Source organism: Periplaneta americana, chromosome 12, assembly GCF_040183065.1.
Source record: "Periplaneta americana isolate PAMFEO1 chromosome 12, P.americana_PAMFEO1_priV1, whole genome shotgun sequence".
Classification (NCBI taxonomy): domain Eukaryota; kingdom Metazoa; phylum Arthropoda; class Insecta; order Blattodea; family Blattidae; genus Periplaneta; species Periplaneta americana.
The window spans coordinates 119076048-119094575 of NC_091128.1; the positions used below are offsets into that span (position 1 = coordinate 119076048).

An 18528-nucleotide genomic window follows, 5' to 3' on the forward strand; every position below is an offset into this window, starting at 1 on the left:
GTTCAGATTGAACGCCTTGATTAATAGACAACTTCTCTGACATAAACGCTGACTCATCAACAGTGACGTCATGACACACTTTGAAATGAACACCCAGTATTACTTCTATTCATTCTTCAATAAATTCTGAAGTTAAGCATTTCTACAAAGAAACAAATTATTTGATAAATTTCATTTCGCACTACTAGTGACAGGGAAGAATTGTATTTGTAACAATGTACAGTACGATTATTTAGTCCTGACAGTCGCTGGCAAAGTGCGCCTGAGTCAGGCGAGTCCATTAAGTTACGCCAAGGGATGTTCAGGTTAGTCTGTCGCCTGCAGTCAGAGCGATCGGATGTCACGCATGCGGTATAGCGTTGTGTTTACAGTATAGTTAAGCTGTACTGCATTCTTTTACGACCGCTCGCCCCTATCTCTACTCCGGAACTCTCCCCACTACTCCTATTACTTCCCCTCTTTCGCGTCGCTGAGCTGTCAGGACTAAATAATCGGTCTGTACGTTGTTTAGTCAAATGTTCAAGACAGGTTTGAACCTCACAACTGACACCAATAAGGCATAACTCACACGGAAAATTTAATTCATATTTCGAACGTTTCAAAATTGACAACCCAAACGGCTCTTCATGTTCCTGTGAACATCCCACACAAACAGTCCACCACCTGTTACATTCGAGTGTCCGCTACAAGAACGCAAGAGATACCGGCTAGAAACCCATCTTAGCATGTGCGATACAACTTTCTTACCACCATTAACAAAAGTTTTTCTGAAGCAATGTTGCTTAAAAGAATTTCACGGATTTATTACAGATGTATTTAAGACCTTGTAGAAGAATAGGAATTAGTAACAGTGTCCTATTTATTCTTCTTGGAGCCAAATTTATAACTTTTAAAAGTGTGGTTACTATGTTGAAGAGTATGTGTTGTAACGGATGCTTGATTTGTTATGTGAGTCATAGTTATGGGATGCTTGATGTCGTCAATGTCGTGCTTATAGTTTGATTGTGTTTGTGTGACTATTGTGTATTAATTTATTATGTATGGTACGGAAAGCTTCGTATTTGTGTTATAGAAGTGTTACGTATGTGTGTTGTTAATGTTTTTGTGTGTCTCAAATTGATACCTGATGTTTGTTTTGCAATCACAATGCCTAATTTACGGATTGTTTATGTTTTGTTTACATCGCGTAAGTTAATTTAATTTTCTTTTCCATTTCTCTTTATGCTTATCTTTTTTGTGTAAAACTATAGCCCTAACATACATATGTAAATTAGGGCTAACCCTCATTGGAGATATAATAATAAGGCATAACTCATGAGACCAGGAGATAATGGGGTAGGGTGGTCAGTTCCTTTTCTCCTCCATTGAATACATCGCAGACTATATAAATAGGGATGGGGAGAAGAGAAGAGAAGAGAAGAGAAGAGAAGAGAAGAGAAGAGAAGAGAAGAGAAGAGAAGAGAAGAGAAGAGAAGAGAAGAGAAGAGAAGAGAAGAGAAGAGAGGAGAGGAGATGAGAGGAGAGGAGAGGAGAGGAGAGGAGAGGAGAGGAGAGGAGAGGAGAGGAGAGGAGAGGAGAGGAGAGGAGAGGAGAGGAGAGGAGAGGAGAGGAGAGGAGAGGAGAGAAGAGAAGAGAAAGAGAAGAGAAGAGAAGAGAAGAGAAGAGAAGAGAAGAGAAGAGAAGAGAAGAGAAGAGAAGAGAAGAGAAGAGAAGAGAAGAGAAGAGAAGAGAAGAGTTTAAAAAATCAGGAAAGCATCATCCGCCTACTTCTGTTTTGTAGCCTATGGTCCGCAAGAAAGTGCATTGCATGCGCATATAGCTCTCAATCGCTGTCGCTTTCTTTATGTCTTGGTATTTGTAAAGTCATCAATCACTTTTTTACCATTCAGGTGCATTTAATAAAACACATGCAGCTAACAGATTGAAAGTATGTTATCCATAGCAAGTGCCATATGTTGACGTTTCTAGCCGGAGAACAAGGTATGTAACAATAACCATGGCCTTGCAGAGATGAGTGAAAGTATCTTCTGAATAACCTACATCCATGAAACAGCTGTTTGCTATACATAGCTGGACAATGAACCGGTATACCCCAAAGAAAGGTGCTTTATTGTGTAGCATTTAGCATAAATATACTTAAGGGACGTCAACAGCTACAACTAAGTACACGGGGAAAATATAATTAGCATCTAAGAAACATGTATTCACTGTGCAGGAGAAAATTGAAACGTGTGGAATCATCAAGATTATACGGAAGATAGAAAGTACACAGAATGAAAGTAGTGTAGAATAAGGAATGATCCAGCGTAAACAAACTCCGGTAAGAGGTTTTGAATTTATTTCAAGTCAAACCATTTTATCCTCAACATCACGTTTTGTCTCAAGATGCTTTCCCGTTTAGATCCTAAATGGCGTGTTTATACTTGAGCTTATGGAATAAGCATGTTGTACACAATATTCTGGAATATGGATAAAAATGATATCCTTTAACAAATAAGCGTTGGTCAGCGTTTCTTCAGACTATTTATTTTAATTATACACCAAAACATATTTCAATGAGAAAATATTCGGAATGAATATTATTTTTTGTTTATAAACAGATTAATGCCTACACCTGATAAATTGTGTTCTTTACAGCTCATATTAATTAGGGATGATTATTTATTTTACAGAAATGAATGCAGAAAGAAAAACAAGTGTAATTTTAGTACCTGATATTGAGTTATATATATAGGGGAGAGTCGGGTAGTATCGGACATCGGGTAATATCGGACAGTGAGTTTCTTTCATCTACCACACGGTGATAGTACCTGACTGACATGGTTATGTTTCTGTGATGTCGCATAGAGAAACGTAACCATGTCATTCAGGTACTTTCATATGGTGGTAGATGAAATAAACGCACTGTCCGATACTACCCGACATATATACTCGTATGTAAGTATTTTATCTTTCGCAAATATTAATATATATATATATATATATATATATATATATATATATATCATACATTAATATTTGCGACAGAAAAAAATATATTTTGGGTAGATCTTGTAGGCCTACAGATTGAGAAAGATGATTAGATAGGGGAGACTGTTGTGCCTTTAGCATAATGTACCTTTGAACATTTTTTGTTTTTTAGTTTTTGCTACTACGTAGAGGACGCAAACTGAAGTAGATTGTAGAGCATAGATGTCCAATTGTAACTCATACGAGGTACCCCTGGCGTAAGCAACCCGCAGCGCTTATTTTTTAAGATCGTTTTTCCTATTTTATATGGAAAATTATTGACCTTAGCAGAGCACGCTTGACGTGCAATATCGCTTGGTTCTATAGGCGTTTGGACAGCCATGTTGTAGAGAAAGCCGCTAAGTAGCTCTGGTTTGTAGTTGCGTTTTGATTTATTGCAAAGTGTGAGTTCTGTGGACAAAATTTTTTTAGTACCAAAAGTAAACATTTCGTTCATTGTTATATGTTTTCCTATATGAAACCAAATTGAATTTGTGACTATCATTCAAATACAGTGTGTTCCTTATCATCTGGTGAGTAATAACATATTTTAATTCCCATGATTTATTCGAATCTCTAGTTTTTGGAGCCATATTTGTTTAAAAGTGCACCCTCATGTACTTGGAACACAAAACATCTTTTACCAAGGAATTTGTTCCAAGGTATACGATACTATCGGTTGTTGGTTTTCTTTTATTTTAAGATCATGTCACGAAGTAAATCTGGAGTTAAGAGACCCCCAGTTGATCCGGATGCCTTGAATAAAACTGTTGAAGCAGTTGTTGCTCCTCCAGAAAGTAAAATCTCAATCAGAGAAGCTTGTTCTGGTTTATGATGGCAAATACATTTTAAATATGACTGTGGCTTTTTACAGCTATATTCCATGTGTTCCAACTTACAAGAGGATATGATCCAAGGTACATGAACCTGTTGTATCTTGGAACACATTACATAATTATTTCAAGCATTTTTTTATTTAAACATTTCATTTCTCAAAATTAAAAAAGAATAAATTGTGAAAAGTGTTTCAAGGTAAAACAGTTTCCCCTACTCACATCATGGGCATTATACCGGGTGATTCAACAAGTCATATAATACACTGTAAGTGACAGGGATGAAGATTTACCTTCCACTGCTTTATATTGAGCAACCAACACATAATTCTGCCGCTAATCTACGTCACTCTTTCCCTCAATTTTATATCAGTTGAGGCATGTATTTCTTTTTCATAAGATGTGTCCTAAATACGTTGTTCTCCTGCATCTTATATTAAATAATAATTGACGTTCAGTATATTTGCCTCAGGTCTTCATCTCTTTTCTATAATATACGATGATTACAATAAGCTTTTAGACACTTAATTCTCTTAATTATAGATAATTTTTAATCTTAATATCTCAATAATTTAACGGATTGCCAGATATTAACGTGCAGTCACAGTGTCGGTGCCTGGTCAAACTTTCAGCACAACCCGTTGTCGCCAAATCAGCTGCGAGACAGAAACACTTGGACATGTGCTGGGGTTCTACCGAAGCACCGAACTGCTGCGAAACAATAGTCACCATCGAATCAAAGCATCTATAGCTAAAATCCTACAACAACGAGGATGGGAAATGCTTGAGGAAGTTCACTGTCTTTCCCTAGAAGATTCCAATCGGAGCACTTGAAAGGAATGAAAATATAGCATTGGTTTTTGATTTCACCATTCGCTTCGAAAGGAACACCACCCAGGCGGAGGAAGTAAATTTTGAGAAATAGGCTATCTACGAACCCTGCCTGCCATTCCTGTCAGAAAAATATAAAATTGCAATTAATCAATGGATTGTGAGAGACCTCTTGTTTGGAGCAAGAGGTGCCCTACCAAAATTCACCGGTGATGTCCTTAAAAGTCTAAAAATTAATTGCTATGAAATTCAAGATATTCTAATTAAAATTCCTAGAGATTCTCTCCAAATAATAAATTACACGTATATGTTAAGCTAAATTAATTTTTCTTTCAACGTTAACACTGTATTAATTTTCATCTTGAGCTTAAACTTTGTAAATTCATTATTGTATTATTGCCTTCTGGATCCTTGTGGTCACCCTCAGTGGAGCGCAGACTATTTTTTCAAGTCTTTCTCTCTTTTATAGAATATTTTCTTACTCTAAGAGACTGAAATATGTGAATTATTAAATAAAGTTTTCATTCAGTGTTTTGTATGTTTTATGAACAATTCTGTGGCAATGTCTGAAAATATATTAATGACTGTGAATGCAATGAAGTATATAAAATCACTGAGCGAAAAGTATACTAACAATAAATGTTATGAGGAAAAATTAAGACTTTAAAACATGAAGAATATTAACTCAAGTACAGAGGCTGTTTCTCTCATGATTGCAGGGTGACGTAACCAACACTTTTTACTAACACATTTATTATATTATTTTAATTTAATCGAGATTAAAATGTAAATTGTTCTTACAGCATTTAAATAAATTCTTTCCGAACAGCTATTCGTTTAAAGCTGTCCACAATCAACAGTAACACAACTTCGTTTACGTTCGGTGCAGCGAGATTTGACAATTTATCAGAAGAACTGAACTCTCCCTCGTTTCTCATGCGCACGCATGTAGCATACGTATTTCACAACTGCAGTCAATGCTCTGTATTGTGAACTCTGGTGGCAGCTGGCCTGCAACCTCTGCGGTAGTGCAAAGTAGTAGTTTCTGCTGTCAGTGCTGTGTATTTAAACTCTAGAGTGAATTAATTGCTTTCAACTATAATTAATTCAGCTTGCAGTTTCCGTTAAAACCATTTTATATTCTGCGAAACAAAAGTTGGGAATTCAAGGTTTATGACGTTACCCACTGCAGTTCCAAAATTAGAGCAACTATAAAATTATACTAGAGAAGAGTTGTTCATTAGCAATGCTTTCGGTGAAAAACACTTCACTATGAACATTTTTCTTACTTGGTTATTTAACGACGCTGTATCAACTACGCGGTTATTTAGCGTCGATGGAATTGGTGATAGCGAGGTGGTATTTGACGAGAGGCCAGAGATTTGTCTTTGTCTTACTTGACATTACGGTTGGGGAAAATCTCAGAAAAAACCTAACCAAGTAATTAGTTCAAGCGGGAATCGAACCCACGTCCAAGCGCAACTCCGGAACGGCAGGCAAATGCCTCTGCCGATCGAGCTACGCCAGTGGCCACGAACAGTTTTAAGTTCAACCAGAAAGTTGTCGGTAAGTTCACTAATAGTAAAGAACGTAGGATGGACTTATTTTTCATGTAGGTATAAGTGTTTTGAAGAAAGATAATTAATGTAGGGTAAAGTTACCTATTTCCGTGAGACCCCTAATCATGTGATACTTTTTTTAAAATTGAATGTCGGTCAAAGCTTTGCCTTTCGACCATAGCGCCAGAAATCTTTCTCGAAAGATCACATCTTTCGCGTACTTTTGAGACGTCGGTGAACTTCGTAGCAAGATATCGAACCCCGTGACATTCAGTGGAAAAAACGTGTCACGGAATTAGGCAACTTTACCCTACGTACCCACAGGTGATCCTATACATAGTTACGTTTTATTTCGTAATTTCACCGTTATAATGAACTCCTTCCCTTATGTTTCGTCACATTTCTTTTTTCCAGAGTTTATTTATTTTAACATCATTTCCGTTCTCGTTCTCGTTGACGTTTCCGTTCCCAGTTTATTGTGAACCAGCCTTATGTCTCACCAAGGAATAGTTCGGGAATCATAGTCTGCGCTGTGTTTACACGCTTGCGTTTATATGGAGAGATTTGAAGACCTGCCTTTATAACGAGAAGAAAGAGCTCTATCGCTAAATCATAAAGGCTTAGTAGGGAATGTGTCGTTTCGTGACATACAGATACGTCGCTTCTATGATTTGACTTCATCCTCGGACCTCGATGCTTATTATTTCCTCGTGTGAATCTCGCGTTAACTCGTGCGACACTTTGACAAATTCACGCTATATGAGAGCGATCATTTTCCGTGTCAAAGGGTGTACAATTTAGCTCACTGATATTCTGATAAAGTGTTAGATCTCTTGGTTCAATATTCTCAGATATATTGGACATGATTTTATATGTCGGTAATTGAACTAAATTTGTTTTAAACTTACATTAAAACTATGCACATTATCTTTAAATAATTCATAACAGCAAACTCTCATGTGTTATGTAAACATTAAGAAAAATTAAGGTAACAATGTATTCCTAAAAGTTCAAAATTAATTTCTTCAAACTAATTTCATATTCCCAATTTGTATTAATTAGCAGACTATGTTCACTTTCCAGAATTAATATTTTAACAAATATTTTTTACATATTTATCATTCAGACAACATATTTATTACGCGTGCTAACCACGGTCTGCAGTACTGAGGACAAGTAAGTAGAGGATTGATTTATCATATATAGTAACTAACGATCGGAATCTTTGTGAACATGTTAACAAACAGCTAATTAACTTTTCTGAATTTGTCACCTTCATACAACCTAAAGAAAATGAAAGACGTTAGTCTTGCAGTGTTGATAAAGAATCTAATTACAATGTCTTGTTCGTTTTACATGAATATACTGTACATGAAACAACTAAGAATATTGTTATTTAGTATTAGCAGCTTGGTGTTTTCAGTCTTGCAAATATCAAATACGCTTTCATCTTTATTCCTTTCCTTATTTAAGCTGAAGTTACTTAATAGATGAATATTTACTTTATATATAAACGAAAAATTTTCAATAAAAGAAAGACTTAAAACATCTCGACACGCTGAGAGAAAAATATCAAAATGACGTTTCCCTTCTCTTGCATTTTACCGTCACCACTGCTTCAAATCTAATTAAAAAATCTTAATTGTTTCTTCACGCTGTAATCAGCTATTATTTCCTTCGCCTTTGTCTCACAGAGTTCAACCGACTTTTACTTAAAAGTAGATCTATAGCAACAACTTTTTTCAATGTACATTGTTTATTATGACAAAATAATTCAATCACCTTAAGTCTACTTTGTATATTCTTCTTTGTACACTTCTTTGTTGTAATAAATTTGAAAGATTCCAATTTCTATAATAATCGGCTGACACACTTTAACACACTAAAGACAAGTAGGCTAGCTATATGGATAATCAGAATTAGAAATACGGAAATGCGAACATTTAAGAATGGAATGAGGCCCTATGATTATATTTGAACTGATGAGTCGCTAAAGTTAATGAAAAAATTATGCAGCATTTAGTTCCCTTTACAATTTTCGCAAAAATCTTTTTGACCAAATTTTTATGGTATATCTACCGCAATCATCAGCGCCATTGGACTGAAATATTTACCTTTTATTTTTTTTTATAGATATTTTGCAATAATTGTACATCACCCTTGTCTGCTGCTAAAAAAAAAGCTGATCTCGGTGCTATGCTTGAATTTTTGAGTGAGGAAAATAAGAAGTTTTTTTTCTGGACATTCTAAGTGCCTAATAGTAAGTGAACATCCAACATTTGGATCATATTCTTGACACCAACATCTTGAACTTATATCCTTCCATGACAGACCACATGGACTTAGATCATTTCTAGACAAAAGAATTTACAAAATTTGTATTTCATATGTCATCTCCACTTTATGCCTTTTGTTTCTTGATACTGGTAGTTTTCAAGACTGTAAACATGGTAGGAATTAAAAATTGTTTGATTTTTTTCCTTACAGACTTGGTTTTCAGTTTCCCTAAAAACATTCCTCTGGCACTTAGATCACTTTGACCCGCCTCTCTTCAATTAAGCACCAGATAGATAAAAAATAACAAAATATGCGTTTATATTAGCTAAAAGCTAAAATATGCATTAACTCCTTAAATATGCATGTATGTACGTACTATAAAATCTTGACTTTTGTTTACAAATATCTTTAAATACATTTATGCAATGGTAGATATGATTTTCAACTATGGAATAAAATATACAAATACGCTAAAATCTGCACCCTATTTATTCCAAATGCAGCTCAGGCCTTCTCTGTACCAATCTTCATATAATTCGCGTGATGAAAATTGCTCATAAAATAGCTGCTATCTACGGTACACATCTTCCGCTTCTTTCTTTTTCTTTTCTTACGCCCCTTTTTCTTCTGTCTCATCTTCTTATTTATTTGCGTATCTCTTTCTCTTTTCTTGTTCTAAGTCACTTATCAAGTTTCAGCGGTCTTCTCAAAAATATTATTCTCGTTCCGTGCCTTAAAACTTCAATAAAATATCTCTCCATCTACTTCATATGCAACTACTACATTCTTGAGAAATGGTAAATTCTCCTTATAAAAACACATATCCATATTTTTATTATCTATTAAATTCTGCAGAAAATACTCCCACAAAATTCACTTGGCGGCCTCCAATTTCTGTTACTTTTATCTTTATGTTCATGTTTTACAGGCACAATTGAGATCATACATTGCAACCGTATTACAGCCTATATATCTAATATTTTTATATAAATATGGCCGTTATCTTCTATTTTATGTTCACATAGTACGAGATTTGAACCTCCGCCAAATCCATAACTGAAATTTTTCAACATAAAATGCGCTTTTAGAGAAATTCATGGCGTTATTCTAATAATGAGGAGTCAGAATTACGAGAAAATTACACGTAAGTCAATGCCTAAAATAGCATTGATAATGGACAAATACCCTAGGAATTCGCGATACTCTGTGTGCCTTTCTGTCGCAAACATCGAAACATTTTTCTTCATTGTGGTCTCAGAACAGCTATTAAATTTTTTAATATTTCAACCCTCCTGCTGCCAAGGCTTTTCACAACTTACAACTACCAAGAGGTGTAATATAATTACCTCAACCAAAATCATATGCCATTCTTAGTTAAGCATTTGGAATATAAACAATTTTTGTGCTATTGACTATAAACTTAAAAAAAATGTAAAATGTAAACTATTTGTCATATTTTTAAAAATACAGAACGATTAAAAATTTCTGTTCCATTTTGTTCTAAACGTATACCAAAATTAATGAACTTTAGATAATATGTTACTGTTGATACTATGAGTTAACATATACGATAAATTTAAATTTGCCTCCCTTCCATTTCAAGACAAATTCCTCAATGCTATAGAGTTTCACAAGGTGAAAAACATATTTATAAGCAATGAAAGTCAAGTACTATAATATAAATTGGAAATCATTTCAGTTAATCCTTGAAATTTAAATATTCGAACATCATATATACTGTCCGCATTTCACTAGAAGATCCGAGCAAGGAATGCGAGTATTTCCCCCCACTCTTATAACCTATCCCTGGAACCGGCCGGCCATTGACTGAGTCTTGTTTGTCCCGCCAGCCAATGACATCAGCCCCATCCACCTACTCCTTCAAGAACGCTGAGTTACTGGCTTATTCTCTCCTCTTACCCCGCAAGGGCCCTACACACCTCGCAGGGATTCTCACGTGATATTTGGACAGTACAACCATGAACATCTCAAAAACATTTGTTTGTAATAACATAAAATCCAAAAATAAAATTCTGTAAATAAATAAATAAATGAAAACATAAAACTAATAAAACAACTTTTTAGTCCTTTGTTGGGATAGAAATATTCCAATACCACATATATTGCAATGAGCATTTCGAAAAAAAGGCTCCACTAAAAATTATTTCTCACAATCACTTTTAGAAGAACCATAACACACAGAAATAAAAAGTAATAAAGTCGGGAACAAAAGGTCAAGATATTATTATGATTATTATTATTATTATTATTATTATTACTACTATTATTATTACTACTATTATTATTATTATTATTGCTATTTAGAATTCATAAAACAGTTATATTACCGGTTGTTCTGTATGGTTGTGAAACTTGGACTATCAGTTTGAGAGAGGAACATAGGTTAAGGGTGTTTGAGAATAAGGTTCTTAGGAAAATATTTGGGGCTATGAGGGATGGAGTTACAGGAGAATGGAGAAAGTTACATAACACAGAACTGCACGCATTGTATTTTTCATCTGACATAATTAGGAACATTAAATCCAGTTGTTTGAGATGGGCAGGGCATGTAGCACATATGGGCGAACCCAGAAATGCATATAGAGTGTTAATTGGGAGGCCGGAAGGGAAAAAAACCTTTGGGGAGGCCAAGACGTAGATGGGAAGATAATATAAAAATGGATTTGAGGGAGGTAGGATATGATGATATAGACTGGATTAATCTTGCTCATGATAGGGACCAATGGCGAGCTTATGTGAGGGCGACAATGAATCTCCGGGTTCCTTAAAAGCCAATAAGTATTATTATTATTATTATTATTATTATTATTATTATTATTATTATTAATTCTACAATGTGAACAACTCTGTTTCATCACACCAGATCAGTAGTGTCAGAGTTGTAAGCTCCGAAACCGGTTGTGGTGCTAGAGACGTCCAGTCGGAGCGTGAACTTTCTTATGTCTGTGGAAGCACCGGAGCACGCAACGAGTTATAGTGGAGCGCTCCGCTCCGTTTAGGCTGTGTCTGACAACGCTGCACTAGATTGATAATATAAATAACAATATAAAATTGTTATAAATAACTCAAAACAAAATAATATGGAACCAGACAAACTCAGAAATGAAGAAAAATAAGCTACAGATTATATATATATATAATTATTTTCATGACACAAACTACCAAGAGGGTAAAAAGATCATCCCACATGAATAATGTGAATTGTATCTTAAAGTATGTAGATTAATTATTTATGATATTCTTAATTTCAATTATTAGTAGACATATAACGGACAAATACACGAAATTTCAAAACGCAATATGGAGAAAAATGAAAACAGTATTTAAAAATCATCAGTGGGGTAATACTATTATCCCTCTTCGTAGCAGAAGAGTTAAATATTTTTATCCGAGTCTATTAATTTCTATGACAAGTTTAAAAACTCTTTTCTATATAAGTTCGACATTTTTTAGGTTGTACGTGTAAGTAAATAATCCGTGCAAATTATATTATGTTTACTTAATAGGACGTGTATTCAAATTAGTTCCTGTTTCCTTCCAGCTTTTACTTTCCTGGAACCAGTCATCCGGAGAGCATAACATAGCTGAGGAATAATTTCTCTCTAGATTATGTTACACACTGTTAGTGCATAATCAACGCCTGGCATAATCCATTAAACTCAGAGTAAATCAAAGTCATGAACTCTGTAATGAATATCTCATCTAATAAGCTGTAGATAAGAGTGAAGGAAACTTAACCTATTGAACACAGCCACATTACTGGAGAGAAGGGGAAGGGAGATATCATTCATCCCATACTCCTACTCCAGCTTCCTACCGCTGGGGAAATTACCCATATACAAAGTTTTAAAGCTTCTTTGATTTGAGGCGTTGTACGGAAGGAAGGGGGGAGAGGGAGAGAGAGTATAGACCATATTGCATGTGAAAGTCTTTCTTTACCTTACGTACAAACACTTGACTATCAGATGGCGTTTAGAAACGTATACTGCATCTACTCTATAAAGCTTCTGAATCCACGGTGGGCAAACATAGTAAACAAAGAGACATCTATAGAGTTAGTGGTTTTTGCTGCATTACAGATTTACGTGTAAAAAAAAAAACGCCGGAACGCATCATGGTCACATCGTCAAAGGTAAAAATGTTTCTCTGTACGGTTTTACAGTGTTGCCATGTTACATGTAAAGTGTTGTGAAAGCCCAGTGACAGTGATGTTAACGTCATTTATTTCTCAAATTTGCAGTGATGTTCACAACAGTGGTGAAGTAGGAGGATGTCGCAAATGTTTTACTTTTTCATACGGAGCTTCGAGCTCGATTAATATTTTACTGCCAAGACTAATTTTAAGTGCTAAATGTGTTTCTGGCCAACGAAATTTGGGGTTCCTGACGTCACATCAAAGAATTCACCTGAAAAAAATATAGGCCTAGTAACAGGTTTCAATGAGCAATAATATCTGTTCTTTATAAAAAGTAAACTACAGGTCAAATTTCTTTAATGATTCACGATCGTTAATACTCGCAGAAGCAAAAGTAGGTATTCTAAAAATTCATAAGAGTCGGCCTGGGTGGCGCAGTCGATAGAGTGCTGGCCTTCCGTGCCCGAGGTTTCCGGTTCGATCTCGGCTCAGGTCGAAGGAATTTAATTGTGCTTAAATGGGACAGGTTCACGCCAGTACATTTACTGGCATGTAAAAGAACTCCTGCGAGACGTTGATATAACCTCGGCAGTTGTGAGTGTCAATAAATAAAACTTAATTTAATTTAATTTCTAAAAATCCATAGATACATTTACTAGGAACAGTATTTAGATTATTAAAAAATTTATTCCAAGATTCGATAGAAGCACTTGTTAAATGTCTCTTCTCCAAAAAGTGGTTTTTGAAATACTTTTAATGTGAAAACTTTAAGCGGGCGCTTCTTAAGTAAACATGTCCGTTACTATTTCTGTAACACTCTACGCGCATCTTGCTCCTTAGCAATCAGAAACGTATTATTGGAAAATAAATAACGTTTCAATATTATACAGGGTCCTTCATAAGTAATAAGTCTATCGAAAAACTAACTATTTTGAATAATTTTTTGAAATGATGTTTATCTTCACGAGAAAGAACCATTCCCGGTGCCGCACAGTGAATTTGAGAACAAACACTCCCTCCCCTCGCCGGCAGAGCTATTAAACGAAAGAATGGTTAGTGTTTTAAAACTTTATTAAAACACATAAACGTAAAGTCAGTTTCAATTGTTGACAAATTATGATGTACCATATTAAAAATTTCTTCCGTTCTGCTGAATGTACAAATGTTGGCGACGTATCAACTCTTCATGGATTCTGGTGGCCTTGTCAGGCATAACCATTTGTATTTTGTGTTCAATTCGAGAATGATGCGTGGTTTAGTCGCATAGACACGATCCTTGGTGAATCCCCAGACAAAGAAATCCAGGGGAGTCATCAGGTGATCGTGGAGTCCAACGGGTGGTCCTGTGTGACCGATCTACCTGCATGGAAACACTTCGTCTAAGGAATAAACGCTTAATTTGAGCGACAATGTTTCCAAGTTCAAATCAAGCAGCAATTTTTCTCTTCTGCAATAACGTTAAGCGGCTGTGTGGCAATTTATAATTCCAGTCTATCACAACAATATGTAGCCTACAGGCATGGCCGTGTGTCATTATTCTTGGCGTATAGAAGGGCATACTCCAGGTCATTTTAAGTTGGCATCAAAGCACATTACACATGGATAAGTAGCTTCCTCTCATAGCGTTGGGGAGGGGGTGTTTGTTTCCAAATCGACTGTACGGCACCGGGAAGGGTTCTTTCTCGTGAAGATGAACATCATTTCAAATAATTATTCAAAATAGTTAGTTGGGAATAAATTTCAATAAGGAATAAAAAAAAAGATTTTCTTCCCGGGCAGGATTCGAACCACAAAAGTCTTAGTTACCAATCTATCGTGCTCTGGAGTGAACAAGGCTCTGAAATCAGCTACAAGGGTCGATCCGGTTTTTTTTTCCACTATTGTACATCTAGAAGTTACTGGCCTGTTAGGATATTTACATCTGAATTTTCACGTGGCTTTTCCATGCGATTTGTTATTTTTATGTAGGTAAATGTTGTAGGCCTATATGTATGTATATTCTGTTAATGAATATCCGTTTACAATTGCCGCACAGCATCTCAAACAACCTGCAATGAACAACAGCCAAACAAACAGTATCACTGTCGAATATGCGTATCCATCCTAGCAGAGGACGTGTGGGAACATATCGGGAAACCCGCCGAACAATTTCCTGATATAGCCTGCATGGCTCAGGCGCACTGCAGTTACAGAAAATGAATTAGAAATAAAACGGACTGATAATTCGATAATAGGTCAATTATTACTAGACTTCGTGGAATTTCCACGAGAATCGTAAGGTTTACTACGCACACGATATAGACTGTATGAGAAGGGGGAGTGCAACGGATGGAGTATGCCTCTGATGTAAGCACTGAGCAGTATACTGCGGTTACAATAAAACCTGTATCCTGCATTCAAGAACTATAATGAATGATAATTCAAGTAGGAAATGTCTAAACATGTAAATAGGCAATTATTTTGTAGTGAGATATATTAACTTTTAAATTTAATGTAAGATACATCATCCTTGAATATGTGCATGGCAGTGAAGAGTTACGTACATTTTGAGCGATTACAAAGTGAACCTCCTGCGATGGTCACTCAAACAGTTTTTATATTGGTAAAATGTAATAGGTGCATAATTGAAGAATGTGAAGTCACTACTTTTTAGTACACCAACTTCAGACGTCTTATCGTGATCTGATAGTACATCATTTATAATACGAAGTTGTGAATTGGCAGAATTTTTAGCAATGTTTCTCAACTTACATTTCACTTTTTCTGAAATTAGTGAATTGTTATTTTGGATAACGGTTTGTGATACTTTATCCACTATATTAAGGGCTTCTGAGAGTTGTAGTTTAGACGATTCTAACAGAGTGATGCTTTTGGACGCGATTTTAAAATTAGAATCAATGAACAGAATATCTTCCAATAGCTGTTCAGAAGGCAATGATTTTACAGCTGCAACAGCGGAACTGTCTGTGTTATCCAATGTATCAATTACCTCCATTATTTTGTCGTAATGTTCTGCATAATAATTAATAGCATCCAACCACGTTCTCCAACGGGTCAAGACTGGCTGCGGGGTTAAGGATATTCTAGGGGCAATTATTTGGAACAGCAACACTCTCATTGTAGTATGTTTGATTGAATTCTTGTCTGCACTGAACAAATGTTAAGCTCTGACTATTCCAACCACAGTAATGCAAAAACAAGTGCTTATATAGGTATACATTAACTGTAGCTGCTCTATCTATTTGGACCGGTCACATCTCTTAACATGAACTGCTTATACTACGAGACCGGGAGGTCGCCCACCTCCTCTATACTACCGTACATCGGCAACCTGATTGCATGCTGCGTGTGGCAATTCAACGAAGTCTAATTATTAGAAAATGCGGAAAAATTAAGTGAATAAGAATACATCACATTCATGAAACTAATTATATAATGATTATGATCTAAGTGACGAAGAATAAGAAGTTACTGCTTTCTATTTTAAATATTAACTAGATATCGGTATCGAATACATAGAGAATAATTCGTTAAATATGTAGAAAAAATTAGAACGAAACTCCGAATTTTCCTAAAGTAAAACCAGTAAGCTAAAACATTCTGTTTTTTATATAAAATTCATGTTTTAATGGCTTGGGACATTGGGTTCTACACAATTATGTCTTCAGTATTCCTAACTTTAAACTAACCACTAACGTAATTGAATATCGAGACAGTATCTAAAAATTGTAGTTAACTAAATACGTAACTCGGACATAAATGGATCATTCAAGCAGTTTCACTGAAATTATCTTAATTATATCTTCTTCACTACGATGCCACAAAAATTCAATAGATAACAATGAAAAATAAAAAACGGAAAATACAGTTAACTCCCAAAGGGGTAAGTTCATTCTTAAAATACATAAGTATGACAGTTATAGATACGTAATAAGGCAATAAAATATTTTAAATATGTGTAAGGGTAAACATACTATTTGTTGATATCCAAGATGTTGTAGTTAAGGTAGAATTATCCATGGAATAACAGGAACCAAGATGTTACCTACAAAATAAAAACAGATTGTATACAACATCGTAGGTATTCAAAAATATAACTTAATAATATAAAGTTGCCAAAATCTAGTCAATGATCCTTTATTAAAAACAGGTTACATTCGATATAAAGTTATCTTCCGACTTTTAACTTTATAACAGTGAATTCTTTAGCAGCAAAGCACATTTCCTGATCACTTAAGGGGTTAGGTAAAGCTTACAGAAGTGAAATTTTTTGAAATATTTAACATTTTTTTCCTCCATTACTATATCCTGTACAATAGTGAAAATTGGTATGTGTAAAACACTATCCTTCTGCTATACGAGAGAAAAAATATTTTTACGATTAAAAAAAAAATATTTATATTTTTCTTTTACAAATTCAAAATGGTGGCATTTCACTATGCAGTGATGAAGCATTTCCCCTCATAATTCATAAACTTGTTAACATTTTCATGTTCTCTCTCTTTTATTTTATTGCTGAAACTCATGTTTACAATATCATGCTCTTTCAACTACATTCGTAAATAAATATTTTTTTAGAAGAAAGTACTGATACTTGACCATTTTTTAAATGAAAAAATTTTTATCAGACAATCTATCAAAGGTAGAGAAGTGATCTTGCATCATATTGTAGATATAACATGCATAAATACATACTCGTACTAAAAATTTCATCAAAGAATGTTGGATGTAAATAATTTTTTTTAAATCGTAAAAATATTTTTTCATATAGCAGAACAGTGTTTTACACATACCAATTTTCATTATTGTACAAGATACAGTAATGGAGGGAAAAAATGTTGAATATTTCCAAACTTTTACTGCTGTAAGCTGTACCTAACCCCTTAAAGCAATCTGTATCATTAATTTCAGATCATCAATATTTCTATGTGTAGCTAGAGCAGTATTATCATCAGAATATATTGCAACTTCAGTATTAACATTCACAGGTTGGTCATTAATACAACAGAAAAACAGCGCCCAAAATGTTACTCTTGGCGTTCACCATAACTTGTATAACGAAGATCTGAAACTCTGTTATTAATATATACTTATGTATCTGTTATTAATATATACTTATATATTTATTTCAAATAGATAATATAATATTAATTTCAGGGAATTATTAGAGACACAATAGTACCCAAACTTATTTATTAAAATACCACAAGAGAGACGCTCGAAACCCTTGCTCAAGTCACAAAGAACTGCCCTCTCGCATTCATAATACCAAATATATTCAAAATTTCTGTAATCATATTTCCAAAAGCAGCAATAGTAAATTTACTGTCTCTAAACTCAAATTGAGATGTAATAAATATACCATTGAATTCAAAGTACACACATAACTGGCTTTCATCAGAAATAGGCGTATAATATGAAGGTAAATTACCATAACCCTTTTTTGAAACCGGTACCAATCTGGAAATTTTCAAGCAATGAGAAAAAATATAATTTGGTAAACAATTATTAATAATTATTTAATATTAATGACAGAGAAAAATTCGCTCCGGCGCCGAGGATCGAACCCAGGACCCTCAGTTCTACGCACTGCTTGCTCTACCACTGATCTTTTCAGAAGCTCAATCCACAGCATCGGATCGAATCTTTCTCCTTTGGTTTTTTCCCCCTTGTGGCCTTCTGTAGGACCAAAAAATTAATAATATTTACAATTATTCGTCTAACACTAGAAACAAACTGTGGAGTGCCGGTGGCATAAGTCGCTTATATTTATAAGAGCGCGCTCCTTGTATGACGACATAATATATGTCGAACATGGAGTAAGGAAGTAAAGGAAAGAACCAAAGAAGAAAGATTCGATCCA

At 34.8% G+C, this 18528-nt stretch overlaps 1 protein-coding gene across 1 annotated transcript in view; it reads left to right on the forward strand.

Moving 5' to 3' along the window:
* The first annotated feature begins 12509 nt into the window (after positions 1-12509).
* The window catches only part of LOC138710081 (uncharacterized), a 29672-nt gene continuing 23653 nt past the window's right edge, over positions 12510-18528 (forward strand). Inside the window, exon 1 of the mRNA XM_069840711.1 lies at positions 12510-12662. Within this exon, the coding sequence (XP_069696812.1) occupies positions 12645-12662 (18 nt within the window). The 5' untranslated portion in view covers positions 12510-12644. The remainder of the gene's footprint in view (positions 12663-18528) is intronic.